At 55.2% G+C, this 27,984-nt stretch overlaps 1 protein-coding gene across 2 annotated transcripts; it reads right to left on the bottom strand.

Moving 5' to 3' along the window:
• Positions 1 to 10: 10 nt before the first annotated feature.
• ADA (adenosine deaminase) lies at positions 11 to 27,856 on the bottom strand. 2 transcript variants are annotated; one of them, XM_047069498.1, is made up of 12 exons: positions 27,740 to 27,856; positions 15,949 to 16,010; positions 10,120 to 10,242; positions 6,607 to 6,750; positions 5,722 to 5,837; positions 4,653 to 4,780; positions 3,862 to 3,933; positions 3,680 to 3,781; positions 3,362 to 3,426; positions 1,524 to 1,653; positions 783 to 885; positions 11 to 305 (listed from the first exon to the last, which is right to left on the bottom strand). In XM_047069498.1, the coding sequence occupies exons 1-12, from the start codon at positions 27,770 to 27,772 to the stop codon at positions 292 to 294; spliced, it is 1,092 nt and encodes a 363-aa protein (XP_046925454.1). In that variant the 5' UTR covers positions 27,773 to 27,856; the 3' UTR covers positions 11 to 291. The 2 variants fall into 2 exon arrangements, with proteins under 2 accessions (XP_046925454.1, XP_046925455.1); XM_047069499.1 differs by lacking the exon at positions 27,740 to 27,856 and adding an exon at positions 26,870 to 26,903.
• Between the last annotated feature and the right edge of the window lie 128 nt (positions 27,857 to 27,984).

Here is a 27,984-nt window from a genome sequence, read left to right as displayed (position 1 = left end):
TGCACAACACTAGTCATTAGCTTCTTTATTGAGCACCAGATTTTCAGCATGAGTCCCCATAGGAAGGTTTCAGATTCAACCAGACTCTGGTCCACAGTCCGAGGAGAGATACAGCGTGCTGAAGTTTTCACGTGTACAGAAACAGGCACACAGGCTTCAAGAGCAGCAGTAGCTGACTATGGGAACCCTGGTCTTCCTTGAAGGAGTAAAGGTAGGAGTGTCATTCCAGGCCCCAGAGTCAGGGAGGCTCCATCCACAGGGTGAGGGTTTGGAGAGGTGGCCGTGATGTCTTCAGAGACGCTGCCCTGCTTGCCAGGTCAGAGACACAGAAAGGTTAGGCACCTTCTGGTACCCAGGATGTAAGAAAATCCCAGAATATCAGAGCCAGAGAGGAACCCTTGCTGCAGATGGGGAGACTGAGGCTTAGAGCGAGAGAATGCTTTGCCAAGATCACACAGTAAGAAAGCAGAACAGAGCTAGGACCTAGGCCCAGCTCCCCTGCCCTTCACTTTAGGTGGCCATGGTGACAACCCAAGTTGCCAAGACCTTTGGGACTACACTTCAGAAACTCTCCCCTGAGACCAGCCTCAAGGCAGCATTACACAGAAGGTAAGCTGATCCAGTGAGAGGCGCCGTCACCTAAAACCACGTGGCCAGGGAGTCCCCACACACTCTTGGCACTGCCCAGGAGGGGAAGGGGGTGCTTCTTGCAGGAAATCCCACAGAAAGCCAGGCTGCAGCCAAGGCAGGTCGGCAGCCCAGAAGATCAGCCAGGAACATACCTGCAGCAGCCAAAGATGGCATCCCATAGGCTTTACAGAGCAGATCAAGAAGCTTCCTCTTCTCATCTTCCGGGAGGAAACTGGACTTTGCCGCATTGATGTTCTAGAAGGACCAAAATGGTGGATAAGATGACACCAGAGAGCATGGAAGGAAGCCCTGGGCAATCTAGTGATGGGCCACCCTCTTCAGTGAACACGGGCAATCGATTAAGCTCAGAGCGGAGAAGGACGTGTCCAAGGTCACATGGCAGCAAGTGCCAGAGCAGAGACCGTGAGGTTCCGTGTTCTTGAAGTGGCACTACAGGACACAGTGATGTGAGGAGGAATTTGGAGAAATGTGACACAGGGTGGGATACGTGTGGGGCCAGAGAGATACTCCTGCCGGGACGGATTTGGGGTGTCACAACCTCTAAAATCAAGGGCTCAGCCTGGGATCTATGAATGGCCTGAAATGTGTGCAGAATTATAGCTGAGCACACCTTTCTGGAGAGAGAGTGGACAGTTTTTATCAGATTCTTTACAGGCACTCAATCCAGGCAAAGGCTGAAAAACCTGGTACCAGGTCAGCACACCAGCCTGAGGTCGTATCCATAGAGGGCACTTACCTCTAGGTCTGGCTTGGCTTGGCCCGTTGAGGCAAAGTCACTCATCTCCAGAGGTTCCGGGCCCTGGCCAAGACCTGCAGGCCTCACACACCCCCAGGGCCAAGAGTCAAGGCCACCAGGCCTCACGCCCACTCACCAGCCTCTTGAACTCCTCTTCAGTAAAGCCCATGTTCTGTTTGGTCATTTGGTAATCAGTTTCCAGGGTGGACTTGAAGATGAGAGGGTCATCCGTGTTGAGTGAGTAGTTAGCCTGGTCACGTTTGAACCTGGATACAGGGGTGAGGGGGAGAGGGAAGAGCCTCCTTTTACTCTGCGGTGAACAGTCACCGCACATTGGCTTTCACCCTCCCTTGAGCCTTGCAGCACCTTTAGACCTGGAAGAGCTGCTCGCTGTACAAAGGAAGAAAATTCAGAGAGCTCAGGCGACTTGTGTAATGCCACGTAAATAGCAACTCAAGACAGACCCATCTGACCAGCCCAGAGCTGGGCAAAGGCAGAAGAGGAACAGGTAGAATGGCAGATCATATGAAACCAGAGAGCATGGAAGGAAGCCCTGGGCAATCTAGTGATGGGCCACCCTCTTCAGTGAACACGGGCAATCGATTAAGCTCAGAGCGGAGAAGGACGTGTCCAAGGTCACATGGCAGCAAGTGCCAGAGCAGAGACCATGAGGTTCCGTGTTCTTGAAGTGGCACTACAGGACACAGTGATGTGAGGAGGAATTTGGAGAAATGTGACACAGGGTGAGATACGTGTGGGGCCAGAGAGATACTCCTGCCGGGACGGATTTGGGGTGTCACAACCTCTAAAATCAAGGGCTCAGCCTGGGATCTATGAATGGCCTGGAAAGCGGGGAGGCCCAGCAAGCAGCACCCTCTGGAGCCTTTGTCTTCACAGCCCGCACTCTGAGGGAGCTGTCTGGACTCCACCCTGTTCACCCTCAATCCCACTGGCATCAACTCTTCAACCAGCCCCGCGTGGAAAGGGTTCCTGGCACAATCCCAGATCACCGTCTCTGTAAACCCAGGCCTTTCCTGGCTCTTACCTCACTTGACTTGTGTAGCACAATTATACACTGTTGACTGGTCTTAAAACCCTTTTGATTTCTCAGATAGCACACTTTTGGCTCTCCTCGTACCAGACTGTCCCTTAAACGTCACTATCCTGCATTCTCTCCTAGGCCCTCTTGCTCCCCCATCTCCTGAGGCTGTCACTTCTCCATGAACCTTTCTCCAGCCCACAGGCTGTTTCCCGTGTGCCTCCAAGAACCTGCGCTCGGACGCTCAGCAGGTACCACACGCTCCACCACCCTGAAGCGGACCTCAGGACCCCCTTGTAATCCGATCACAGCCCGAGCTCCTTCCCTTCTTAAGCTTGGCAGACAGACCAGTGCAGGCCTGACCACGGTGGCCCCAAGTTCTTGTCGCCTTCTCCTGTGTCAGGGAAAGGTGGCTTTGCCCTCCTGAGGCCTGATGCCACCCCCGGGGCTCAGTCACAGGACAGCTGGAAGAAGGGCCAAGGTGTCTGGTTAGGTGGTGGGTTAGAAGCAGGCTGGGATGGGCCAGAACCGCCCCCCCCACCATGGGAAAGCTTCAAGATGGTGCTTGGGGGGAACACCCGGAGGTGCCAGGATCGCACGAGCTGGAAAGACTCCTCTTCCTGATGCCTAGGAGGCCAAATCGAGCGTGGAAGCACCCGTCCCACCTCAAGGCCAGCGGAACATTGTGCTGTGGCCACAAGAGTGAGGGGGCCCCGGTCCACTATTCGGGAGCGGGGCTTCCTCGGCATGGTATAGTACACCCGCAATTTGGGCTCCTCGTCCGTAAGGTGAGGACAGCAGCACCTGCTCCCCAAGGCCTTAGAGAGATTTCCTATCAAGAGGCCCCGCGTGGGCCAGCACCCAGCCCCTGCACTTCCCTCCCACCCTTCACTTTGCTGTACAAAACCGAATGGGCCCCAGGGTCTGGGCCTCACCGAACCACCGGGTGCTCCGTGTCCGACTTCCAGGCGCCAGTGAGGTAGCTGGACCAGGGGCAGACCTGGAAGAGCAGGTAGATAGCTGGCACGCGTGCCCCCAGGCCACACTGTTCCCAGACCCCAGGCTGGGACACCCCAGGGTGTCACCCCTGCTCTGACACCATTCTCCGCACAGCCACGCTGGCCTCCCAGCTGCCGAGTCCTGTGACCTCCATCCTGGCGGCTTTGATGCCCACTGCCCAGTCCTGCCACACTGGCCCGGCCCCGGCGGCCCCTGGCCTTCCGCCTCGGTCCCCTCGCTCCCCGGCCACTCACCTCAAAATGCAGGTTTTCGCGGCGCAGCCGGGTGTAAAGGGCCTCGTCATCCAGCGTGTGGTAGCCGTGTCCCACCCTCTCCGTCTTAAGCGTGTCCACGGCCTGCAGAGAAGCAAGTGGAGCCTAGTGCCAGGTGGGCAGGAAGCGGGGAGAAGGGCCCCACGCCAGCCCCGCCTCCTCACCTGTCTCACCACCTCCGCGGAGCCCGCCTCCCCTGCATGGACAGTGCGGTGAATGCCGCTCCTCACGGCCTCCTGGAAAGGCAAGAGCCAGTCATGGGCGGCCTGGGGGGCACCAGCAGCCTGACCTTCACCGCACTCTGGGTCTGAGTTTTGGCAGCCTTGAACTACGCCCAGTCAGCTGGCCTGCTTCAAGATGGGGAAGTGGGGGGTTTTGTTTGTGTCATCATAATCTAAGTGGCAGCTGCCCTTTATTAGACAGTTATTATGTGTCTGTCACCATATGAAATGGTTTGTATATGTTACCTAACATCCACAAGTATTATGATACCTGTTTTACAAGGAGAGAAACAGACCCAGGAAAGTAACAGAACGATGATCGAACAGGTGGGGAGCCGAGCTCTGAATCTTGGAGGGGAGACTCCAGAGCCCCTTCTCTAAAGCCCCCGCTGCATCCACGGGAAGTGCATCGTCAGGCTTCGAGATGTTTGCTCTAACTCTGTCATGCCAACAGATGCGACGGAAGCCCAGAGAAGGGGCAGCCTCACCCAGGTTCACATAGCAAGGTACAGACAGAAAGAAACAGGTTCACACATAGTACTCCCAACACCAAGGGGGAGTCTTCTGTTTATACCAAATTCCCAATGTCTAGCACCCCCAAGACCCAACTAAGCTGCACTAGGGGACCGTGGAGGCCTCACGCACCCCAGTCTGTGTGACCTCTCCCTCCTGGGTGGAAGCCAGCTCCTGGTGCTCACCCGGTGTCGCCCTCCCCACCGTCCTGCGGGACCCACCTCGTAGGCCTGCACGTGTCCCGGGAAGAGGCTGCTCCCTTGGATGGTCTCGTCTCCAGCCAGGTCAATGGCCACCACAGTCTGATGCTGGTACTTCTTACACAGCTCCACCACCTCCAGGGACCAGTCTGTGGGCAAGATGCCCACCGGGTCTCTGATGGCATCACCGAGGAGAGGCCCCCCGCCCTGGCTCACTGTCCCCCAACCTGAGCCCAGCGGCAAGGCGGGGGGCCCACGTCGGGTCTTCAGATCCCACTGGCCATGGCCTAAGCACGTGGCCTTTGGCCAACCCCTCCATCCAGGGCCTCGCTTTCCTCTCCTCTGAGAGGACTCCAGCTGCCACCGCATCGGCCCCTGGCCAGGCCCTGTGTGGAAAGTGCCGAGGGCGGGGCCTGGCTTGGTAGACAACAAATGGCTGTGTCTCACCTGACCCCACCTCTGCCCTCGAGGGGGCGGGGTGAGCTAAGCCTCACTTGGCTCATGAGGAGATGGAGACCCCCCGGTTTAACACGGAAGCCCAGAACAGACCCCACACGAGCGCTACTGGACGTATTGCTAACATACTCCGTCCTCTTAACAAATCAAGGCATCATGAAGGGTTTAAAAATGGGTGAACAGTCACAGGCTTTGGCACCAGATGGCCCCGTGTTCTCACGTGGCCTTTCTGCCTTCCCGACAGGAGAGAGAGGCTCCCCCGCCCTTCAGTCTCCTCATCTATCAGAGGGGAAACAACGGCCATCCTACCTCACAGGCTGCTACAAGGATCAGAGAAAATACGTGCGAGTCTCTGTACATGGAACCTGGCCTAGATTTTTTTTTTTCTATTGTTCAGGTTCCTTTGGATTTGTGCTGCCTGCAGGTCACGTGGCCGTCAGGCCTGATCTCCCTGGGGAGAAGCGTCTCTCGGCTGCCAGGAGTTCCGAGCCCGAAGCCCCAAGGTCCTGCTGAGGGGCTCAACAAACACCATGGTGCTGGGGGCAGGGGAAGCCCGGATGTGGCTCCAGGGCCAGGCTGGGGGATCGGCCGGTGTCAGAGGGGCGGCCCGGGGCAGGGCTGAGGGCGTACTCACTGGGCTGGTGGCGCATGCAGCACAGGATAGACCGCACCTTCACCCCAAAGTCTCGCTCTCCCTCCTGCAGGCCCTGGTTCACCACAGCCACCACCTCGTCGGGGGTGAGATCCCCTCTGTGTGGGGAGAAGAGTAGGGATGGGGCAGAGGCAAAGGTCTAAAGGACACAGCCCCGGGACTGGGATGTGGGGGGCATTGAGGGGAGAGAGAGAGAAGAGTCTTCTGAAGCGGCTTCAGCCCCCATGAACCCACCGCCTCTGGGGAGAAAGACATGGCCCCCAGCCCTGGCACACCCCACTTCCGGCTTGCTGGGGCACTTCCAGACTGGAAGGTGTGTGGGGCGGGGGTGGGGGGTGCTGGTCAGACACAACCCTCCCTGTGGGTGCCGGGCACTGATAAGCCCGCCTGCTCAGATTCCCACTAGTCCGCATGTATCAGAGTTGTAGCTAGAAGGGGGTAGTGGGGTTGGGCAATGCCACTTAGAGACCCCTGGGGTCCCGGCAGAGGGGCAAGAATGGGCCACACTCACTTCAATCACAGGGTTAGAACAGGACACCTAGAAGTCACTGGACGAGGGGGTTAATGTTTCTAGACTGTGGGTCTGTGTCCGGGACAAAGGAGGCAAGACACAGATGCACACTTTTTCCAAAGGTAGATAAGTAAGTAAATAAGTAAATAAATCAGACAGCAGGCCAGCCAGCCAGCCCAGATGAGGGCTGGGAATGTCTCTTGTGACAGAGTTAAGGACAGGACCTTAACTTTCTGAGGGCATGGACAGGACCAGGGTGGGTAACGTTAGGTCAGGGGCTCCTACCAGCCTGCCCCCGAGTCAGGTTGACCCATCCCACCATAGCCTGGGACCGGCCCCTCCAGGTGGTCACTCACTCGGCCTGGTCCCAGGGGATCGGCTCCACTTTAGAGTTGGCCAGCAGGTGCGGGCTGTAACGCACCTCCACATACACCACGCCCTCCTTGGCCTTCATCTCGACAAACTCATAGGCGATCCTTTTGATGGCCTCCCGGGAGCCCCTGGGAAGGGAAGAGAAGGGTTGGGAACAATAATCTGATTTTAAAAACGGGCAAAGGACCTGAATAAACATTTCTCAAAAGACATACAAATGGCCCGGTTTTATGAAAAGGTGTTCAGCATCACAAATTATCAGGGAAATGCAAATCAAAACCACAACCTCACACCTCACACCTTGTTAGGATGGCCACGATCAAAGAGACAAGTGATAGTGAGGATGTGGAGAAGAGGGGCCCCTGTGCACTGCTGGCAGGAACGCAAATTTTTGCAGCCACCGTGGAAAACCGTGTGGAGGTTCCTTGAGAAATTAAGACTAAGCTGTCATATGATCCGGCAATCCCCTTCTGGATATTTGTCCAAAGGAAATGAAGTCAGAATCTCACCGAGGTATCTGCACTGCCATGTTTACTGCAGCATTATTTACGACAGTGAAGACATTGTTACAACCTCAAGGTCCACTGACAGATGAATGGATAAATCTCTCTCTCTCTCTCTCTCTCTCTCTCTCTCACACACACACACACACACACACACACACACACTGAAATAGCTTTCAGCCTTAAGGAAATTCTGCCATTTGCAACATGGATGAAGCCGGAGGACATTATGCTAAGTGAAATAAGCCAGACGCAGAGAGACAAACACTGCATGATCTCACTTACATGTGGAATCTAAAACAGTCCAACTCATAAAAGCAGAAAGTACCACAGTAGTTGCCAGGGGCAGGTTGAGCAGGGAAAGGGGAAATTGGGAGATGTTGGGCAAAAGGTACAAAATTTCAGTTCCACAAGATGAGTAAGTTCTGGAGACCTAATGTACAGCATGGTGACCATAGGTAACCATACTGTATCACATACTGGAGATTTGCTAGAAGGGTAGAGCTTAAGTGTTCCCATCTCACACACACACACACACACACACACACACAGGCAAGAAAAAAGAAAAAGGGAGGCGCCTGGGTGGCTCAGTCGGTTAAGCATTTGATTTCGGCTTAGGTCGTGATCCCATGGTTCATGGGTTCAAGCCCCACGTCAAGGCTCTGTGCTGACAGCTCAGAGCCTGCTTTAGATTCTCTCTCTCTCTCTCTCTCTCTCTCTCTCTCTGTCTCTCGCTGTCCTTCCTCTACTCACGCTCTCTCTCTCAAATCAACATTAAAAAAATATTTTTTTAAAAAAGCAAAAGGTAACTATCCACAGTGATGGATATGTTAGCTTGCCTGCAATGATCGTTTCACAATGGATATACACATCAAAACACCTTAAAGGCACATAATTTCTATTTATCAATTATACCCCAATAAAACTAAGGCGAGAGAGAATGGACAAATCCAGAGTGTACCCTGGGGTCGGGGAAAAACCCGCGACTCAGATTTGAATCCCGGCTCCCACACTTATCGGTTGCAGGACTCTGGTGAGTCAGCCTGCCGCTCACGTCAAACGTGATCATGAGGACAAACACGTTAAACATCAAAAAACTCACCCAGGCCAGTGCTTAGAGCAGAACAGACAGATGCTCGAAGTGGTTTTGTTGGTAGCGGAGTGCTGGCTCTAGAAGCAAGGCACATTTAACCTGCCAGGGCCATTCTAAGTTCTCAAGTGACAATGAACTGTGCCTAGCTGGAAGTTTCCACCATGAAGAGTGAAAACAGAAAATGGTTACTAGAATGTGTGAGGGAAGTGTCTTGGGGAAGTTGGCCAACTCCCAGGAAAAGGGGACCATGCCTTTGCGGATGAGGTGGGGGGCAGCTGCTGCCTTCCCTGTGGGGCAGGGGCAGAGCCTGGGTCTGGGACCTCAGACCTGCCGCAGGGGAGCTGGCCTCTCAGGAAGAGGGTGCCAGATTGCCCCCACCCCCACAGGTGTGGAACGCATTCATTCCCCACTGTGACCAGCACGGTCCTAGGCCCAGGGGATACAGCAAACAAGACGGACAAAATCCCCGTCCCTGCAGTGCCTACAGTTGAGCAAGGCAGGCAAGTGAATAAGCAAAACGTAAAATCTACAGTAGGGGGCGCCTGGGTGGCTCGGTCAGTTAAGCATCTGACTCTGACTCTTGATATCTGCTCATCTCATGGCCGGCTCCGGGCTGAGCGTGGAGCCTGCTTGGGATTCTCTCTCCCCACCCCCTCTGCCCCTCCCCTGCTCATGCTCTTCCTTTCTCTCTCAAAATAAATAAAACTTTAAAAAAAATTAAAAAATAAAACCTACAGTAGGTCAGATGGTGAATCTAGCCAACGGCCTCCATCTGCCTCAATACCTTCTTCACTGGCCCTCCAACAACCCATACTGGGCACGTGCTCCAAACCTTTCCTCAGGTCCAGCCCTCTGGACTACATCACACCTTATCTATCCCAAAGCTTGGGCCATACTTCCTCCTCCAGGCAGCTTTCCCTGACTGCCTCCAACCCGTTTGCCTCTTCCCCTTCTGGAGCTCTGGAAGCACAGACTGCAAAGGCTTGACTCTCACTGGCCCTGGGAAACTCTGCCTCGTGCCAGGAAGCTCAAGGTGGCACCAGGGGAAGAATCTGTGTGGTCCTGGCCATGCTCCTATACTTCCTGAGCCTTCATTTCTCCTCTGCGAACAAGGAGCATGTCCACCTGGCAGGACTGTCGACAACCACAAAGAGTACAGTTCTGGGAGCTGCACACTTACTCTTCTAGATCAAAGAGACTCTGCTATTAAAAAATGGAAGGAATGAAAGGTAACATGAAAACACCAGTGCCTTGGGAGCCTGGGTGGCTCAGTCAGTTAAGCGTCTGACTTCGGCTCAGGTCATGATCTCACGGTCTGTGAGTTCGAGCCCTGCGTTGGGCTCTGTGCTGACAGCTCAGAGTCTGGAGCCTGTTTCGGATCCTGTGTCTCCTTCTCTCTCTGCCCCTCCCCTGCTCGTGTTCTGTCTCTCTCTCTCAAAACTAAGTAAACATTAAAAAACAAAAACACCAGTGCCTGGCTGTCCATGAAGGTATCTTCATCGTAACAGGGGACTTGCTGAGGACAGTGCTGTGTCCGTTCCAAACTCCAGTCCTAGGAGGTAGATGGGATCATGAGCCCCACTGTCTAGATAAGCGAACAGAGGCCCAGAGAGGGTACATTTTCCCCATGTCACAGTTATCTGGTGACAGGATCAGACACTAGGATCTGAGCTCCTGACCTCACCCCCGGTCACTTTTCCATAGAAGTTGAAGAAAAACATCAGTGCGTTATACCCACGTTCCAGAAGGAAAAAAACTCAAGGCCCAAAGGTAGGGAGAGATTCACACAAATGCACACAAGGATGAGAAACAGAACTGGGGTTTCACCCCACAGGTGGAGGCACAGGCCACAGGGAATGGGAGTCACCCAGAGCCTGGGGCGGGGGTGGGGGGTGACTCACGCGATGACAGGCATGTAGTAGTCAAACTTGGCCAGGAAATCTGGGAGGCTGGTGGGCTTGTCCATGCCGATGATGTCCTGCAGCTCCTCTGCGGTGTCAGCGGGGAGGGCAATCCCCCTCTTCCTGGGAACAGAACCGTGAGGGCAGTGGGCCGCTCCTGAGCGGGACCCAACCAACCCCTCAGAGGGGCCAGAACAGGAAACCCGGGGATCTCTCCACCCAACTCCTCCCGTTAAACAGATGGGAAAACTGAGGCCTGGGGCGTTTAGAACCCAGACTGGAATCCTTCCAGCAGCTCCTGTCCCCAAGGCTGTGACCAGCCAGGGAGTCGTAAGAGGGGATAACCGGAGTTAAAGTCTGTACACATACACACGCACATCCCTGGTGCCTGGGACCCGAGAAGCTGCCAGGCCAAGCCCACAGTTTCCTCCTCAGCCCCAGGAGTGGGGAGAGCCAGCTGGGCTTCTGCCAGGTCAGGGGTTATCGGGGCACTAACTGCAGCAACACAATGCCCGGGGCAGGCGCCAGACCTGCCCCCTCCGTCCTCCATCTGGCCGGCACATCAGAGAGGCCCGTCCTGCGCACTGAGCTGGGAGTGTCTGGTGGAGGCTCATGGGAAGGCATGGGGGGCCGGCCACCCACCTCAGCGCGGTCTCCCCTCTCTGCCCACAGACCCCGTGTGGGGCTCGCCCAGAATAGCCCTTCTGGACCGGAGCCTCCTCTCAGCCGCGGGCAGCGGGGTGCGCAGGTGGGCTGGCCTCCTCTGCTGCGACTCCCGGGTCCCCCTGGGCCTCAGTTGCCCCACTTTTAAGAACACCAGACATTCAAGACACGCTTCTACCACGAAGGGACAAAACAGGAGACCAAAGGGGCTCTGAGGAAACAACACAGAGAACAGAAGAAAACCTGAAACCCTGACAACGAAGAGCCTCGGGGACAGGCGAAGAGGTCACGTCCCTGAAACACAGCATCCTTTTCAGGAAGGGGACAACCAGAGGGTAAGGGCTCCCAGAAGCCTAAAAGAATATGGCGCCAATCATCGTAAGGATATAATAAAATGAATGGAAAATAAAGCAGCGAAACGCCTCCAGCAAGTACCACAAGAGACGAAAAATAGGAGCAAACGGTTAATCAGGTGACTAGATCAGGCTGGAGCAGCCGGTTATCCGCAAAGCAAGAACAAAAGAAGGAAGGAAGGAAGGAATCGCCAGAGAAACAGAAGTTTGAATAGTGTTTATGTTCTTTACTGACTTCGGTCACTAAAATACTACGATGCTTCCCCACATAAATCCCTAAGGCCCCGACGTAGGCACTCCTCTCCTCCCGGTGGCCCAGGAGTGACCCCCAGTCTGCAGCCAGCCCCCACCCCCCCGCCTCCCCCCAGCCCCGTGTCCCCACAGGACACCGTGGGGGGAGATGGCATCCCTGGTGTGGTCCCGGCACAGAGGGCAGCGTGGGCCCCCTGATCCTTCCGTTGCCGGGCAGCCTGCCCCGAGGCCACCCTCGGAAGGTCATCCCCAGGGACCGAGTCCCCCGCCCCCGAGCCAGGACCATTTAAGTGCTGTGTTTGGGAGCTGGTGGTGGCAGCAGAGGAAGGCTTTGGCGCTCACGTGGTCAGAGGCAGTGGCCACGCTTGCATAGGCCCTGCTGGACCTGCTCTGTGCGGCTCCCCTACCGGTCTTCCTCCAGCCCCCACGACCACTGCTTCCTGGCGGGGCTCTTCCTCCTGACATGCTTTCAGACTGTCTCTTTTACACACCTGTCCGGATGGACTCCTCCCCTTTCAAGGTTTTCACCTGAAAATCCAGAAATCTCTGCCTCTACACACCACCACTTGAGGGCCCAGGGCGGGCCGGGCACTGGATGGGACAGCAGTGACCAAGATAGACCACCTACCTCCTGCCACCTCTCCCCTCCCTGCCCCACGCTCCACATCCCTAAATACAGCCCCTCCGACCCCCCAGCTGCCCAACCCACGGTGGGGGGCCTCCCCTGGGACTCCATCTGCTTTGCCCACCAGCAGCCAGTCCCCAAGTCCCACTTATTTTCCTTCCTAAATGTCTGTCCCATTAGTGCCCCCCTCTCCAGACTCTCTCCTCATCAGCCACCAAGAGATCTTTTGACAGAGTGGTCAGAGGAGGCCGGTTAGAGGAGGGGACAGTTATGCAGAATTAAAAATTTTTTTAATGTTTATTTTTGAGAAAGAGAGGGAGACAGAGTATGAGTGGGGAGGAGAGAGAGAGAGAGAGAGAGAGAGAGAGAGAGAGAGAGAAAGAGAGAGAGAGAGGCAGACACAGGATCGGAAGCAGGCTTCAAGCTCTGAACTGTCAGCACAGAGCCCGACACGGGGCTCGAACTTAACGAACCGCAAGATCACGAAGTCAGACACTTAACCGACTGAGCCACCCAGGCGCCCCTTAAGCAGAACTAGGAAAGAGACAGAGGGAACAAGAGGGGCTCCAGGCAGAAGCCAGGAGGGAAGGTGAGGCATAGGGAGGCTGGAGCTCAGAGTGGGGTCAGTGGTAGGTGATGAGCCAGAGGGCAGGCGGAGCCCAATGGGGCTAAGTTAGGGCCTTACCCCCAAAGCACCAGCAAATCGCTGAAGGATTTCAAGCAGGGAAGCGGCGTAAAGAGGTTTCAGTGCTCCTTCTGGCCGCCGTGCGGGTAACAGATCCAAGAGCTACTGTCGCAGTCCCGGCAGGAAACAAACGGGACAGACACTCTTCAGGATCTCACGCACGACTGGGCCTCCAGAAGCTGCTTAGACCAAGCTGTAAAGCTCCAGTCTGGGACCCAACGCTGAGGCAAGAAGGAGTTCCTCTTAGGGCCCCGGGTCCTCCTGCCACCACAGCCACTCGGCAGCAAAGGCTCCACCCGGGACCAAGCTTGGTCCTCAGATGGTCCCTACGCCCCAGTCAGCCCTGCCTTGGCCAGTCCTCTTCCGGCCGTGGTGGGTGATGCGGCCACAGGGAGCCTGGCCAGAGGGCCCCGTGAGGAAGAGGAGCTCAGGATTTGGAGGTCAAAGTCCATCCCCCTGCCGTAGGTGCCAAATCACCCAGGGTAGGAGCTGTCCCATCTGGGGACCTCCACATCCTTGTCAGTAAAACAGACAGTACTTTCTTTTCAGGGAACAGAGAAGCAATGAGGCTATTTACGTGTCCAGCGTAAGACAGCAAGTTCCAAAGCCTGACGGACTGGGTTCCTTAAAGCCTGTGTGACCCTGGGAGAGTTACTCAACCTCTCTGTTTATTAAGTCTGGCAGGTTTGAGAAACATCCAGTGTGGACTAAGTAGCAGAAGAGGTCAGAGAGGCCACACAAGCTTTGCAGGTCTGTAAGGGCCATGGGTGGACTTCGGCTTTGCCCCTAAGCAAGCGGGGAGTGTGGGAGGGCTTGAGCAGGGGAGGGGTGCTGGTCAGACTCTGCTTTAAGCAGTTGTTCTGACTACAGTACTGTGGGGACAGGAGACGGGGGAGGCCAGAGCGGCCACCCGGAGACCAGTCAGGAGGCCACTGCCACAGTCCAGGTGGGGATGCTGGTGGCTCAGGCCAGGGCGGCGAAGGGAGGAGAGCGAGCCCACATTCAGAACGTGCTTTGGCAAAACGGCTGACAGGGTCACGAGGAGATCGAGAAAGAGGTAGGAGAAGCACCCGAGAAGACAGAATCATAGGAGCAGAGGGAAGCAGCGGGCACGAACATGGTCAACGGAGGCCCAAATCACAGAGGCAGAAGAGGCGCCACTGGATTTGGTGACAGGGAGGGAGGGAGGGTCTTCCTTCTTTCCTTCCTCAGCCCACCACACCCAGGAAGTCCTCCAGTGTGTTTATGGGCATCCACAGCTGCGTCTGACCGACTCCCTGCTCCCCCGCCTGCTGGCCTCGAGTTCAAGCTCCAGCTGGCACCTGTGACACCCCTTCCCCGGGGCCCACAAAGCCCCTCCCCTGCTCCTGATGCCAAGGTGACGTGGGGACAGCAAATCCGACCAGCATCCCTACAGGGGCGGTTCCCCTCCCTCCTCTCTCTACCCCGTCCCGGACTCAGGCCTCCTTGCTCCACCACCACGTGCCCTCTGACCCCTTGAACTAGCACCTGCCAGGAGATCCCATCCCCGTGCCAGTAACCCGCCTTAACGGCCTCATTAGGAGCCCTGGGGGAACGGCCAGCCCTCCGCACGGGCAAAGGACAGGCCAAGATAAGCCAAGCAGCTTCACCCCACTCAGCAGGAGCCACGACTTATAATTAATAACACCATCATTAAATGCCCTTTATGGACACCGTGCTTAACCCCGAGCTAAGGGTTTTCTGTGCACGGCTTCCCCTAAGCCTCCCGCTGGCAGGAGTTAATGTTCAGGGTGTGGACTCGGGGCCACACCCATGCTTACTAGACAAGTCCCCTCACCTGCCAGGGCTCAGTGTCCTCCTCCGCAAAATGGGGACAACAGTGGTACCTCCTCACAAGCTGTCGTGAGGATGGAGTACGTCAGCCCCGGTGCAGCGCTTCTATGGCGCTCAGCACAAGGTCAATGACGTAGGGGAGTCAAAAACTACATCAGTAGCAACTCCCTAGGGCAGAGTGAGGTCTGTGTAAGTAGGACAAGGTGGAGAAGTGTGTTCCCGCCAGACCTCTGTCCCCAGCTCTCGGAGGTAGAAGAGGTGCTCCGGAGAGTTGGGGGACAGACTCCCCAACATCGCTAGTTCTCTGGAACGGTGGCATCTGGAGAGGCCAGGGGACTCTGGCTGACGGAGCAGTGTTCACACTTGGGTCTGAGCTGAACTGCTCCAGGCAACGAGAGAGGCGGAGTCCTCCCAGCTCCACAGGGAAGGAGTGCCCAGCAAACAGGTGAAGAGCACAGTCCCCGGAAGGAGGGGTGGGTGGCAGAAGGGGCCCCCATCTCCCAGGTCAGTTCTGGAAAGAGGCCAAGGTTGCAGCAAGGAAATGGTGTGCTCACATTTGCATCCGGACCCACTGGCCTCTAAAGTCCCTGCTGTTAAGTGTTAGACCCAAGAGAAGGGCCACCATGAGCCCTTGAGGTGGGGAGGGAGGGGCGGGTGTCCCTCACTGGGGGGGCACTAGGGACCCTTCAACCCACCCACGTGCCTGTGAGCCGAGGCAGGAGGCACATTCTCGCTTGGAAGATGAAGAATGGCCCCCAGAGGAGGGGCCTCCTGTCCACATCCCCCAGCAGGCTATGGCCAGGGTCACATAGGGAAAGCCCTGGGGATCAGATGACCCTGGGTCAATTTTAGACTCTGTTTATGGTTATGTGGCCTCAGGCTACTGCCTTCACTTCTCTGGGCCCCTGGCTCTCCTCAGTGACATGGGGATAGCAACACCCTCCCTCCTCCAAGTGTGGAAGGATTAAATTCACTGACTCAAGGAGAGGGCTCAGCCTAGCGGCCCAGCACGAGGAGATGCTCGGCAAATGGTCCCAGCATCCTGTGTGGGTGCATCACCTGCCATAGACTCTACGGATTCAAAACACAGTGACCGGTTCAGTCCTGGGGACTGCCTCCTCGTGTGTGTGTGTGTGTGCGCACGTGTGTGTGCACCTGTCTGCGTGTGAGGCAGGGCAAGCTCTTCCTGGCTCACCTGGCAGCAGGAAGAAAGAGAAGCACAGAAAGCAGAAGACTTGGGCTGTGGGTCTCCCGCTCAGAGCTGAGGGGCCTTCGTTTGTCCACAGACCACCTTGTTCCGGCCGGGGGGCCAGCTTGATTCCATGGAGATATAGGAAGGAACAACCCTGGAATTGTCCAGAGTCCTCTGGGTTGAACTGTGGGCCCCCAAATATCCCCAAATGTTGCGGAGGAAGGTCTCTTATCCAAGGACTTACTTGCCATAGTATAAGATGGTTTCAGGCTTGATGGCCCCATCCAGGTGGATATGCAGCTCCACCTACAAGGGGGTAGAGGAACAGACACCCATGAATGCCTGAAGTACCTTCCAGAGGGTTTGCGTTAACAATGACCATGATACCATTAGTCCCATCAACTGGACACTTACCACATATGCCCCACTAAACTCTTTATACACACCACCTTGTTTAATCCTCATCTGTGGGGCGGGTTTAATGGTCATCTCTAGCTCTTTAACAGTTAAGACCACAGACAGGTTCAACCACAGCTGAGGTTCAAGGAGGTTAAATAACTTGCCCAAGGCCACACAGCAAGCCATAGAGGCAGGAACCCAGCCTAGTGCTTTGGTTCTCAACCACAGCTGGTAAATGGCAGAACCAGAATTGTAACCCAAGTTCAATCCCAGAGCCGGTGCTCTTAAACACGAGGCCAACCATGGTACCATAGGAGCTATGGAGCCCCAGCCACTGTCCCCACCCAGGCAGTGTCTGCTCTCCACCAACTCAGTCAACAAAATCCAGTATTCAAAAGTGTTGACCACAGACTTCCTGGACCTGTGAATATCCACAGTGGACTTCAAAACACAGGCCCCATCTTCAAAAGCAAAAGCAGATGTCACTTAAGCACAATTATCAGGAATCAATATTAGGCGACACAAGATCCTTCCAGTATTCCAGAAAGGGTACCACATACTTGGCCATCTTGGTGATCTTTCTCTACACACACACACACACACACACACACACACACACAACCCCAACAAATGTTGGACACACAAAGCCAGGAGTTTAAGGACACAGGCTTTGGAGACGGCCCATCAGACTGGACTCCCAGATCTGCCTCTTTGCTGGCTGTGTGACCTCATCTAAGACTCTTGATCTCTCAGAACCAGTTTCTCAGCTACAAAACAGGGTATTTCTGCCTCCCTCTCCACGAACAACTCTAAGGATTTAAAAAACAAAACAAAACAAAACAGACAGTGTTGGGTGCTTGGGTGGCTCAGTCAAGTGTTCAACTTTGGCTCAGGTCATGATCTCACACTTCGTGAGTTCAGGACCACCCCCCCTCCCCCATCGGGCTCTGTGCTGACAGCTCAGAGCCTGGAGCCTGCTTTGGTTTCTGTGTCTCCCTCCCTCTGTCCCTCCCCCGCTAGCACTCTGTCTCTGTCGCTGTGTGTGTGTCTCTCTCTCTCTCAAAAATAAACATTAAAAAAAAAAAAAGACAGTGTAGGTGGATGTGTATGGCCCACAGGAAGCAGACACTGCTCTCGGCCAGGGCATCTTCCAGAAGCGGTTAAGATGAGCATACCAGGGGCACCTACGTGGCTCAGTCCGTTAAGTGTTGGGCTTCAGCTCAGGTCATGATCTCGTACTCTGTGAGTTCGAGCCCCGCATCAGGCTCTGTGCTGACACTCAGAGCCTGGAGCCTGCTTCAGATTCTGTGTCTCCCTCTCTCTCTCCCCTCCCCTACTCACGCTCTGTCTCTGTCAAAAATCAATAAATGTTAAAAAAAAAAAAAAAAAAGATGAGCATACCAGGTACTCGGAGACAGCGGGAAAGTGACTTTTCCTGGGCCAGGGGGAGATCTAGAGAACTCCAGGTTGGGCCCTTCTCTGGAACTTGGGGACCTGGACACAAAAGTAGCTACCTTGGCTGGGGAGGAAGCCACCGGCTCCCGGGAATCCCAGGAACACCCACCTGAGCCGCTTCCTGTAGAGGAAACCCAGCCCCGGGCCTCAGAGGCACAGAGCTGCCAAGCCCTCCTCCCAGAATTTGGTCCGAGTAATCAGATCTTTCCAGAAGTCATCCAGCCTGCAAAGGAGCCAGTGGCACTCACCCCCAGGCTCAGAGGAGCTGTTGGTTCCCTGACAAAATAAGTTCAATGCCCACTTAGCTAACTGTTCATTGCATTCTCAAAAAACAGAAAAACGGTCAGCATTGGGAACACTGAAGCTTCCAGCCCAGGGAACTGCCAAGCAGTAGTGTGACCCTGGACAGGGGCCCTCCTCTCCCTGAGCCTGTGAAGTTTTTTATCCTTAACCCTCACGTGGCTGTGCTGAGGATCCCGCCAGAGAGGCAGGGTCCTTTGTGGTCAGATCTGGAATCCAGGCTCCTCCACTCCCTCTCTGGCGGCCTGGACAAAGTTACTTCACTTCCAGTGTCCTGGCGTCCTCATCCGTCCAATAGGGCGGTTAACATGCCTCTCTCCTGGGGCTTCGTGAGGCTTAACCACATTCACACATGTAGTGCGCTAGGCCAGCACGTAACAGATGCCGAAACGCTGCCAGTGAAGAGTCCTGTATTCACCAAACTGCTGAGGCCCTGCTGGGTGCTAGGAATGGAGAGCGAAGCTTAAGGGACAGAGTCCCGCTCCTGTGATGCCTACAGTCCAGCAAGGGAAGTGGAAGTAAATGTCACGGTGACAAATGTACACTCACAAGCCAAGACAAGTCCTTGAGAGGCATAAACAGTCCTACAGAAGAGATAATAAACAAAAGACCTTACCCAGCTAGAAGGCCAACAATGGCTTCCTGGAGAAAGCAGAGCTTGAGCCAAGATCCAAAAGATAGAGAGGAACCAATGAGGCAAAGGCAGGGTGAGGAGGAAAACAGGAAGAGCATTCTAGGCAGGGGGGACAGCACAGGCAAAGGCAATAGGAAAACATGCGGTGCGGAGAAGAACTAAAACACGGCTCCAAGAAGAGAGGGGTGGTGGGGCTGGAGGGGCTGCAGGACCACCCAGGCCATAGGGAGTCAAGTTTTAACTTGAGAGCACAGAGAAGTTATGACAGGGTTTGAAGCCAGCTAGAGGGGGAAGATACTCAGAGCAAAACCAGCTGGAGGCTATGAAGGTCAAGTTTATGAGAGATGATGGTGCCCCGAACCAGGGTGGCAAAGAGGACATGGAAAAGCAGGGGGACAGAAAAAGGGGTCAATGATGATGCCTCGGGTTAGGCCTTGGTGGGTTATGGGTAGCGATTCCCACGCTCTAGGCGCAGCCCAGGAAGAAACCCCAGCGCTCAGAGGGAAGGTAGGGCAGGGGTAAGAGGAGAGAGACATGGTCAGTTTGATCTTGGTTAAGCTAGGATACCTTTGAGCCCTCCACATGTAAAAGGACAGAGCCAGGAAGGAAAGTTCTAGAGTACTTTGAGATGGAGGCTGGCAATGCAAGTAGGAATATGGATGATGAAGCCGTGGCCTTGAATGACCTCACCAGGGAGAAGGTGTTAAGAAAGGGGCCAGAGAGGAAGCCTCCATGAGCACCAGCACCCAATGGCTTTACACGGGAGGTTGAACCTGGAGAAGAGCTGTCAGAGAGGCAGAAGAGAAACCAGGAGTGTGGTGTGCAGAAGGCAAGGGACGATCAGATTTTTTTTTTAATTTTCAATATTTATTTTCGAGAGAGACAGAGAGACAGAGTGTGAGCAGGGGAGGAGCAGAGAGAGAAGGAGATGCAGAATCCAAAACAGGCTCCAGGCTCCAAGCTGTCAGCACAGAGCCCGATGTGGGGCTTGAACCCACGAACCACGAGATCATGACCTGAGCTGAAGTCGGACACTTAACCGACTGAATTACCCAGGCGCCCCTAGGGACAATCAGATTTTAAGGAGGAGGGGCGCCTGGGTGGCTCAGTCAGTCAACGTCTCTTGATCTCGGCTCAGGTTATGATCTCACAGTTCGGGGGTTCAAGCCCCGAGTAGGGCTTCACGCTGAGGGTGCAGAGCCTGTTTGGGATTCTCTTTCTTCTCTCTCAAAATGAACAAAACAAAAAAGATTTTGAGGAGGAGTGGCCCAGCAGGTCAGCAGAATGGTAACCGCCCAAATATGGCTAGATCTGAATCCTGAGAAATACAGATTTCCTCACCTGGCAAAACAGGTGGTTTAAAGTTCTGAGGAGTTTATCCCGGATTATCTAGATAATGCAATTACCCATCTCCTTATGAGGGAGGCAGGGTTTTAAGAAAAACTCCTAGCAGTGTGACCACTGAGGCAGATGGGAGTTGAGTGGTCACAAGCCAAGGACAGCCTAGAGCCACCGGAAGCTGCCAACAGATGCGTCTCTCAGAGGGTGTGTGACCCTACTGACACCTTGGTGTTGGCCTTCTGACCTCCAGAACAGGGAGAAAATGTCTATTGTTTAAAAAAAGGTGGGTTTTTTTAATGTTTATTCATTTTTGAGAGAGAGAGAGAGAGAGAGAGAGAGAGAGAGAGAGAGAGAGGGAGGGAGGAGTGGGAAAAGGGCAGAGAGAGAGGGAGACACAGAATCCAAAGCAGCTCCAGGCTCTGAGCTGTCAGCACAGAGCCCGACAGGGGGCTTGACCCCATGAACCGTGAAATCACGACCTGAGCCAAAGTTGGCTGCTTAACCGATTGAGCCACCCAGGTGCCCCGAAAATTTCTATTGTTTGAAATTCCCATTACTGCGTGTGGTTATTTGTTACACAGCAGCTACAGGAAACTGATACAGTGAGGTCCTGCCAGACATCAAGCAATAGGAGAACAGAAACATGTCCCTTGGGCTAAGGCCACAGGGGACAGGACCTGGAGGGGAGGTTCTCGGCCCTGGGCGCCCATTAGGAGCACCTGGGAAGCTTTGGGAAGTCACCCACACCCAGGCCCAACCTGGTCCGTGAAGTCACATCCTTGGGCCTGCACATGGGATCATCGTTAGATTCAAATACACATAGCCAACATTGAGAAGCACTATCCTACAGGAAATATCCCAGAGGCCTGAGGGGGACAGAATCCACGCTGGAATAGGGGAAGAAACAAGTAGAGGTTTAAAAAAAAAAAAAAAAAAAAAGGAGAAAGTTTAGATTCTTCTTTCCAGAATTTTACTCCTGAAGAAGAAGAAAAGGCTGGAGAAAGGACTAGAGGGAGAGGTGGGTCCAGAGAATGGTCTGTAGCGTGAGAGTGACTGGGGCAGGCTTAAACGCTGATGGGGAAGACGATTTGCACGAGGCTACGGAGAAGGCCCGAGGGCTCCCCCTGAGAAGGGACAAATGGAAGAGCTGGACAGGGGAAAGGAGGAGGGAGAGGGAAGGGCTCCAGGCAGAGGAGCCCCGGGTGCAAACATCTGGATCAGGCAGCAGGGAGGGAAGTGGCCTGATATAGAGAACGATATAGTGGGGAGAGGAGGCGGCCATAGAAAGGGGGTGGAGGGCAGGGACAGGTCACGGTTACGGCCGGATCCGCGGAAGGGTTTGGGATAGGAGGTCACCTCTAGAAGTGCCTCCTGGCTGCCGTGTGGAAAGGAGGTGAGGGGGAAGCCAGAACAGAAGCCAGAGCTGCCCAGGAGTCAGGACTAGAGATAAGCACCCACAGGAGACACCTGCCGCGGCACGGACCGGACTGGGAGTGCCCCACGCGAATGCACGGGCTAACCGGGGCAGAAGTGCAGGGAGGGAGGAGGAAAGAGGCAGGAGGCAAGAGCCCCCCGGGGACAGGGAAAGCAGGGCCTGCTGCCCCGCTGTGTCCTACAGGTCCCACCGCTCCTGGGGCTTCCCGGAAAGCTGCCTTGACTCCTGTCAGGGGAGAAGCAGAGGCAGGAACCCCCTTCCTCAGGCAGCCCAAGCTCCTCAGGCAGGCCTCTTATGGAACTTTCTGGAGATGAGCCACTACCCACGAAGATGTCAGCATGCCCCAGAGGATAATGGGGTGCAAGCTCCAAGACTGGGGTGGAGACCCTGCTCTCTTGTCCCCATTCAGGAAAAAGGAACAGCAGGAACAGCAGGAACCAGGAACAGCTTCTAACTTACTGAGTATCCACGACATACTGGACCATCCACACACATTAACTGATTTCATCCTTAACAACAGCAAGGCGGGAACTTCACTACCATTTGACAGAAGTGGAAACTGAAAGTTCAAAAAGTATCCAGGGACACAAAGGCAGGCAGTGATAGAGTCAGGATTTGAACCCAGGTCTGAGTCACATTGAGCTCTCACTAGACTTTCCCTGCAGGCCTGGCCTCAGGGAGTCTACCATAAGTGATTCAGCAATAGCAATAACCAGCTGCCTACTATTATTAGGTCCTTTATCTCAGTTAATCCTGACCTCCAGGCAAGGTACACCTTACAGAGGTATACACATCAGCCCGGTGCCACAGAGGCCAGATGGGCTTGCTGAGCTCCAGGGAACTCTGTGACCTGCCTGACATTGCCCAGGCTGATAGCAGCAGAGCTGGGTTAGAACCCAAGTCTGTCTCCAAGCGCACGTCCCACCCACAGGCCAGACCATCGCCCCGGAGCGCGCACCGGACCTGTGCCCGGCCACCCGACCTCTCTGCAAGGGAGTCCCTCCCCCACTCCCCTGCACTTGCTCCCCAGGAGGCCGACTCACAAGCAGCATCTGAAAAACACGGCACGCATGAAATCCAGAGAGGAGCAGGAAGCATCCTCAGTTACCAAAACTTAAAAGCTCCCCCCCAGGTGCTGGGCACAGTGGGGGCATGAGCAGACGTGCCGAGTCTGGCTCTCAGGGGACGCCAGCCAGCCAGGTGGGGGCCAGGGAGGTGCATTCACTCACCCGAGGTGTCCGTGGCAGAGCCAGGACAAGGACATAGGTCATGGACTCCTGGGCCAGGCACTCCCAGATCGGACTCTGGCTCCTAACCGGCAGGCAGTGTGCCTTCAAAGCACACCCAAGTCGAACCGGGCGCCCCCAAACACAATATTCGGTTTTGTTTTCATCCTGCTGACTTTTGAAACTTACTTAACACGTCTGTCTCCCTATTAGTTCCCTGAAAGTGTGGACTCTGGGTCGTGATGCTGGATCTTCAGTGTTTAGGACAGTGCCCAGCACAGCAAAAAGCGCTCAGCACACGTCGAGTGACCAAGTGACCGTTTCCTCCGCTCTCTGTTCTAGGTCAGCAGTGCTGTGTCCTCTCCCTGAAACAAGGGAGGGGCCGACCTACGCCCTTGGGCTGGGAGAGGGCAGTGTAGACAGGACTCCTTGACCAGCCCCCAGAACCTGGATGAACCACAGGTGCCCACAGCCAGCCGGACACCCTCTCCCTCCCTAGCCCCGGTCTTGGCAATGAGCCGGTGCCCACAGGCCACCACGGCCTCTCAGCTGACTTTTGGGGGAAAACCAGGAGGCAGAGCGGCCCTGGGCTGACAAGCTGTTTCAGCCACACTTCCTCTAGAAAGTCCTCTGTGCTCGGCCCCATCTGAGCTCATGCAGCTCAGAGGCGTGGACCTGAAGGGGCCGAGCAGTCTCCTTGTGCCACCTGCTTCCTGGGGGCCTGATGGAGCAGAACAGAGCATTCAGTTGCTGCCGTGAGCTTCCCCAGACGTCTCAGAGATGGGAGGGCGTGTCTTCGGCCAGGGGCACATCTTGTGGAGCAACAGCCTAGGAGCTCGACACAGCTATTCCCCACTTCACAGGTGGGGAGACAGACACAGATTAAGGAACCAGCCCTCAGCCACAGATGGCTGAGTGCCCCGGAAGCTGTTTGAGTCAAAGCCAGAGGCTGTAACAGCCACAGTGCGCTCCCTTCATCCTGCAGATCAGAGCTGAGTCAATACTGGTAAAATCTAAACAGAATGGTTGAGAACCCGGACAAGGATAACGAACAGGAGCGGCCGGCATTGGGTGCCCCGCTCTGAGCCAGGCCTGCACTAGGTTTTATATAGGCTCATACACATCTCATTCCCACTGTACAGAGAGGAAAACTCACTCCTCTGCTTCCACGGTCACAAGGACACCAAGCTTGTTTCTTCCCTCACCTTGCTGCTCTGGGGCCTCAGAACCCTAAGGGGTGAGGGTGAGCCTGCCCCCCAACACTCTGGGTACAGATAGGCTTGGACCTCACTTTGGACCCCCTGGCCTCCTCTTCTCCCCTGTCCAAAGCCAGGCTACAGTGCTATCCTTCCCCACCCCAGGGGGGCACCTTCCTAGGACAACTGGGTAAGTCGTCGACAAGTCCTTCCCAGCTCACAGGGCCCCTTCCCACCGAGGTCAAGCCAACCCAAGATTAGACGTAGAATCAGAACTGCAGCCAGCCTCCCCCACCTCGCTGTGTGACCACATTTACCCTCTCTGGTCCTGGCCTCCTCTGTCAAACAAAAGGTTTCCCTGAAATCTAATCTCATTCATTCCCTTCTCTCCCAAGGGCCATCTGAGTTATAATGGCCGGGTGGGCTCTTTGAGGGGCTTTTTAAACACAGGTGGCTCTAGTAACCAAAAAGTACTGAAAGCCCACATAAGTGCTAACAACGGGCTTTGTGGCAGGAAGTCCAAAAGATGAGAAAGACTCTGAAGGTGGAGGGGGCCTCCCAGAGGGCACCGGGGCTCCCACGGCAGTCCTGGGGGGGAAGGAAAACACACTTAAGGGCCTGCTGCTTGCCAGCCGGGGGCTTCACAAGTGCCACTCAGCACAATTTCCCCAAGATCCCACGACTTTGATTTGAACCAACCCATTTTACAGAGAAGAAAGCAGAGGTCCAGAGAAATGTCCACCAGAGCTCTTGTAGCTGCTGAGCAGTGAGGCAGGGATCCACCCTCAGTCCATCTGAAGCCCAAGGTTACTCTGATTCTAAGTGCCTTCCCGGCAAAGTGGTAAGGGCAAATTTGCAAGGCAGTTGGCCTTGCAAATTTTAGGCAGTTTTAGGTAGAACTGGGTTCAAGTTTAGCTCTGCTTTCTGGCTGTGTGACTTTGCATAAAGTTCCTTCCCCTCTCTGAGCCATTTCTTCAGATGTCAATGAAGAAGACCTACCTTAAAGGGCTACTGTGAGCATTGGATGAACATAGGCAAAGCAGTTAGAATGGTGCCTGATACAGAGTAAACATGCAAATAGGAGAAAGAACAATTTTGTGGGCAGGGTGCCTGGCTGGCTCAGTAACGCAGGAGACTTCTGATCTCAGAGTTGTGAGTTCAAGCCCCACATTGGGCATAGAGCTTACTTTTTTTTTTTTTTTTAAGTTTATTTATTTTTTGACAGAGGATCCCAAGCAGGCTCCACACTGTCAGTGCAGAGCTCAACGCAAACCCGTGAGATCAAGACCTGAGCTGAAACCAAGAGTCCGATGCTTAACCAACTGAGCCACCCAGACACCCCTGGCATAGAGCTTACTTAAAAGAAAATGATGTGGGAGATTTAGCCCCAGTTCTCTGCATCGGGGAGGGAGAGTGTAGAAAGTGTGCTCCGGGCCTGGGCCAACTCGCTTGCCTGTCTACAGCTTTCAGGTACTCCTTTTGTGTAGCCTTGGGCAAGTCACTTCCCCTCCCCACGCCTCAGTTACTTCATCCGTAACGTAAAGGCAGATGAAGATATCTACCTCGTCCACTTGTCCAGAGAACGCTGCGATGTAAATCACCGAAAGTACCCGGCAGCCGCTGTTATTACAAAAATCGGCAGGTGACCAGCATTGTCCTCCATGCCGAAGAACTCCTGAGCACCACAGGATTTTCCAGCCTTGCCTCGTGTAGAAGGAGACTGGCAAGGGCCACCACTCCACCTTCCCTATACCTCCTCCAGTGCCCAACAGGTACTCAGGAAGTATTTGTTAGATTAACACTATCAGACCAGGGAGGCGACCAGATAAGGCCTTGCTCCTCAAACCGAGGTTGGTCCCTGGTCTAGCAGTGTTATTAGCATCACCTGAGAGCTTGGACGGGCCCCTCTCAAGTTCCACCCCAAACCCACCAGTTCAGCGTCTGAATGTTAACGAGGCACTCAGCATTTTAAGTTTGGAAAGCACACCCTTGCTCTGCCTTCTTAAAGCTGGCCGGGGCCCTGGGCCTCACCTGGTGGTAGGCATAAGAAGCCAACCAGCCCAGCAAAGACTCCTGTCCCAGACAGGCCTACACCTGGGCACTGGCACCTCTACCTCAGAGGCGTCTCAAAGGCAATATCAGGAAAGCTGGATGGGACATGGGATTTTTGAAGCCAGCCCCCCACTCTGGGCTCAAACCCCAGCTTGGCTACCTCCGTGCTGTGGATCTTAGGCCTTGTTAATCTTCCCTCTATTCATCTGTGTAATGGGATGATACCAGCTGTCTCATGGAATCACTGAGAGAATCAAATGAATTAATAAAGGTAATGTGTTGAGAACGGTAGCGGGCACAGAGCCCTAACAACTCAATTAGCTCCAGCTACTAATTCTAGTTCTCACGATTATCTGATTATCTGTTCCCCCCACAGGGAGGCGGGGAGCGGCAGTGGCTGAGACAGGCTCCTTTTTGCTCCTCCCGCCAGCGCAGGCACATTCCCTCCTTGCAATATACAATTTAATCACATCTTCACCTACATAGAGGAGGACACTCTACCTTCCCTCCCAAGCACCCCCTTTTAACTCTGGACCGCCCCACACCACCACCACAACACCCACAAGCAGGTGGGGCCCATTTCCCAGGTGTGGAAACTGAGGCCCAGAGAGGGGAAGTAACCCACCAGCTGGAATCAGAGAGGATTGGGTGAGGCCAAAAAAATGGTAACAATGACCTCTCCCTCACAGGGCTGTTACAAGTATTGCAGGGACAGATGTGGAGCACACAGCAAGTTCTGCAGAAGTGTTACCTATCATCTCCATAGCTCCAAGGTCGCTTCCAGTCAGGGGGCTTTGTCTACTGCCTTAGGATTCATAACAAGGTAAGGTGGTTCCCCCGCCAAGGGCAGAGGGAATCCAAAAGCATTTTAAAAAGAAAAGGCGGGGGGGAAGCCCTCACAAGGAAAGAGGCACCGAAGATGGGGGCACCCAGACAACGTGCGGGGGAGGCGTGGGGTAGGGCTCCGCAGGAGCGCTCCCCAGCACTGACTTGTGGCAGAGTAGCTGAGCATTTACCCTGCGGTGAGGGCATCGGCAGTGAGGGGCAGGCCTTAGCTCCTCCAGCTCTCACCCAGCTCTCTCTCTCGCTCTCTCACTCACACACACGCACACACATGGGATACTCACCAAGTCTTTTATGGTATCTGCCGTCATCATTCGCACCCATTTCTCAGAGAGGGAAGTGGAGTCTGATTACAGCTCACTCCTTCCTGTGACCCCTCCCCCCACCCCCAGCAGTCTCAAACCCTGCTAGCCCATTCACTCTGCTGGGCGGACTCCTGGACCCTTCCCCTCTGTGGACTGAATCTCAGTGCTCCAAAGCCCTGCCAAGTGGGCCTAGACCCTCCCTGACCCAGCCATTCCCAAGACGCCACAGCTGGTGGGAGGAGGGACCACGGAGTTATCCCTTGGGGCCAGTGGCTGTGGCTTGGCCTGGAATGAACCCAAGGCCTAAAGCCCACTCAGCCCCTCGTGGGGAGAGAGGGGCGCCCTGCTCCCCTCCCTCGGCTCTATGGCACGGTCCTTCCGACTGGCCTATCCATAAACCCGAGATCCTCAGCGCTCGCAAACCCATCACAGTGTCGGAGCATAAAGCTGTTTCCGCAACACTTTAGGTGCCTATGGGTGTAGACACTGGGCCCCATTTTGCAGCTGAGGTTCGAGAGGTCAAGCCCCCTGCCTAGGTTCACACGGCTACCCGGTGCTGGCGGAGCCAACAAGGCCCATTTAACAGGTAGTGAAACTGAGACTCAGAGAGGACAAGTCAGGGGCAGAAGCAAAACTCGGAGGCCAGCCGGGGGCGCCTCGGGATTCAGGACACTCCCTGCCTCATTGTCTCTCGTTGAACTGCCCGGAGGCACCCCGGGGGCCTGAGCTGAGGGAAGAAAGCGGCTGGCTGCAGGGGCCCGGGTTTGCTCCCGGGGTGTGGACGCCCTTACGCCCTCCAGCCAGACAAGGTGCCAGACCCCCCGGACCCCAAGGCCCCCCCGCGCTCACTTTGGGCTTGTCGAAGGCGGGCGTCTGGGTCATGGTGCCAAGCGTGCGCCCCAGCAATGCTCTCTCCGCCGGTAGGTGCTCACCCGGGTGACCTGCCCGGACCGCGGCCCGCCACGATCCTCTTAACGCGGCCCGGCCCCGCCCCCGAGCCGGAGCCCCCGCCCCGCTCCCGCCCCGCCGGAGCCCCGCCCCGCCCCCCAGCCGGAGCCCCCGCCCCGCCCCTCAGACCGGGGTAGTGTATTTCC

The sequence above is a fragment of the Lynx rufus genome, unplaced genomic scaffold (assembly GCF_022079265.1).
Source record: "Lynx rufus isolate CCGP_SWC_20201006 ecotype Redwood Valley unplaced genomic scaffold, mLynRuf1.p SCAF_8, whole genome shotgun sequence".
Lineage (NCBI taxonomy): Eukaryota > Metazoa > Chordata > Mammalia > Carnivora > Felidae > Lynx > Lynx rufus.
This window is presented reverse-complemented; position numbering and strand designations above follow the sequence as displayed.

What these genes read in the sequence shown, in the direction of transcription:
- ADA (XM_047069498.1), bottom strand. Translation starts at nt 27,772, where the DNA reads ATGACCCAGACGCCCGCCTTCGACAAGCCCAAA. An exon ending in CCGCCTTCGACAAGCCCAAA is followed by an intron (nt 16,011 to 27,739) that starts GTGAGCGCGGGG and finishes ACCCCCTTGTAG; the next exon opens with GTGGAGCTGCATATCCACCT. An exon ending in TACTACATGCCTGTCATCGC is followed by an intron (nt 6,751 to 10,119) that starts GTGAGTCACCCC and finishes TTCCCTTCCCAG; the next exon opens with GGGCTCCCGGGAGGCCATCA.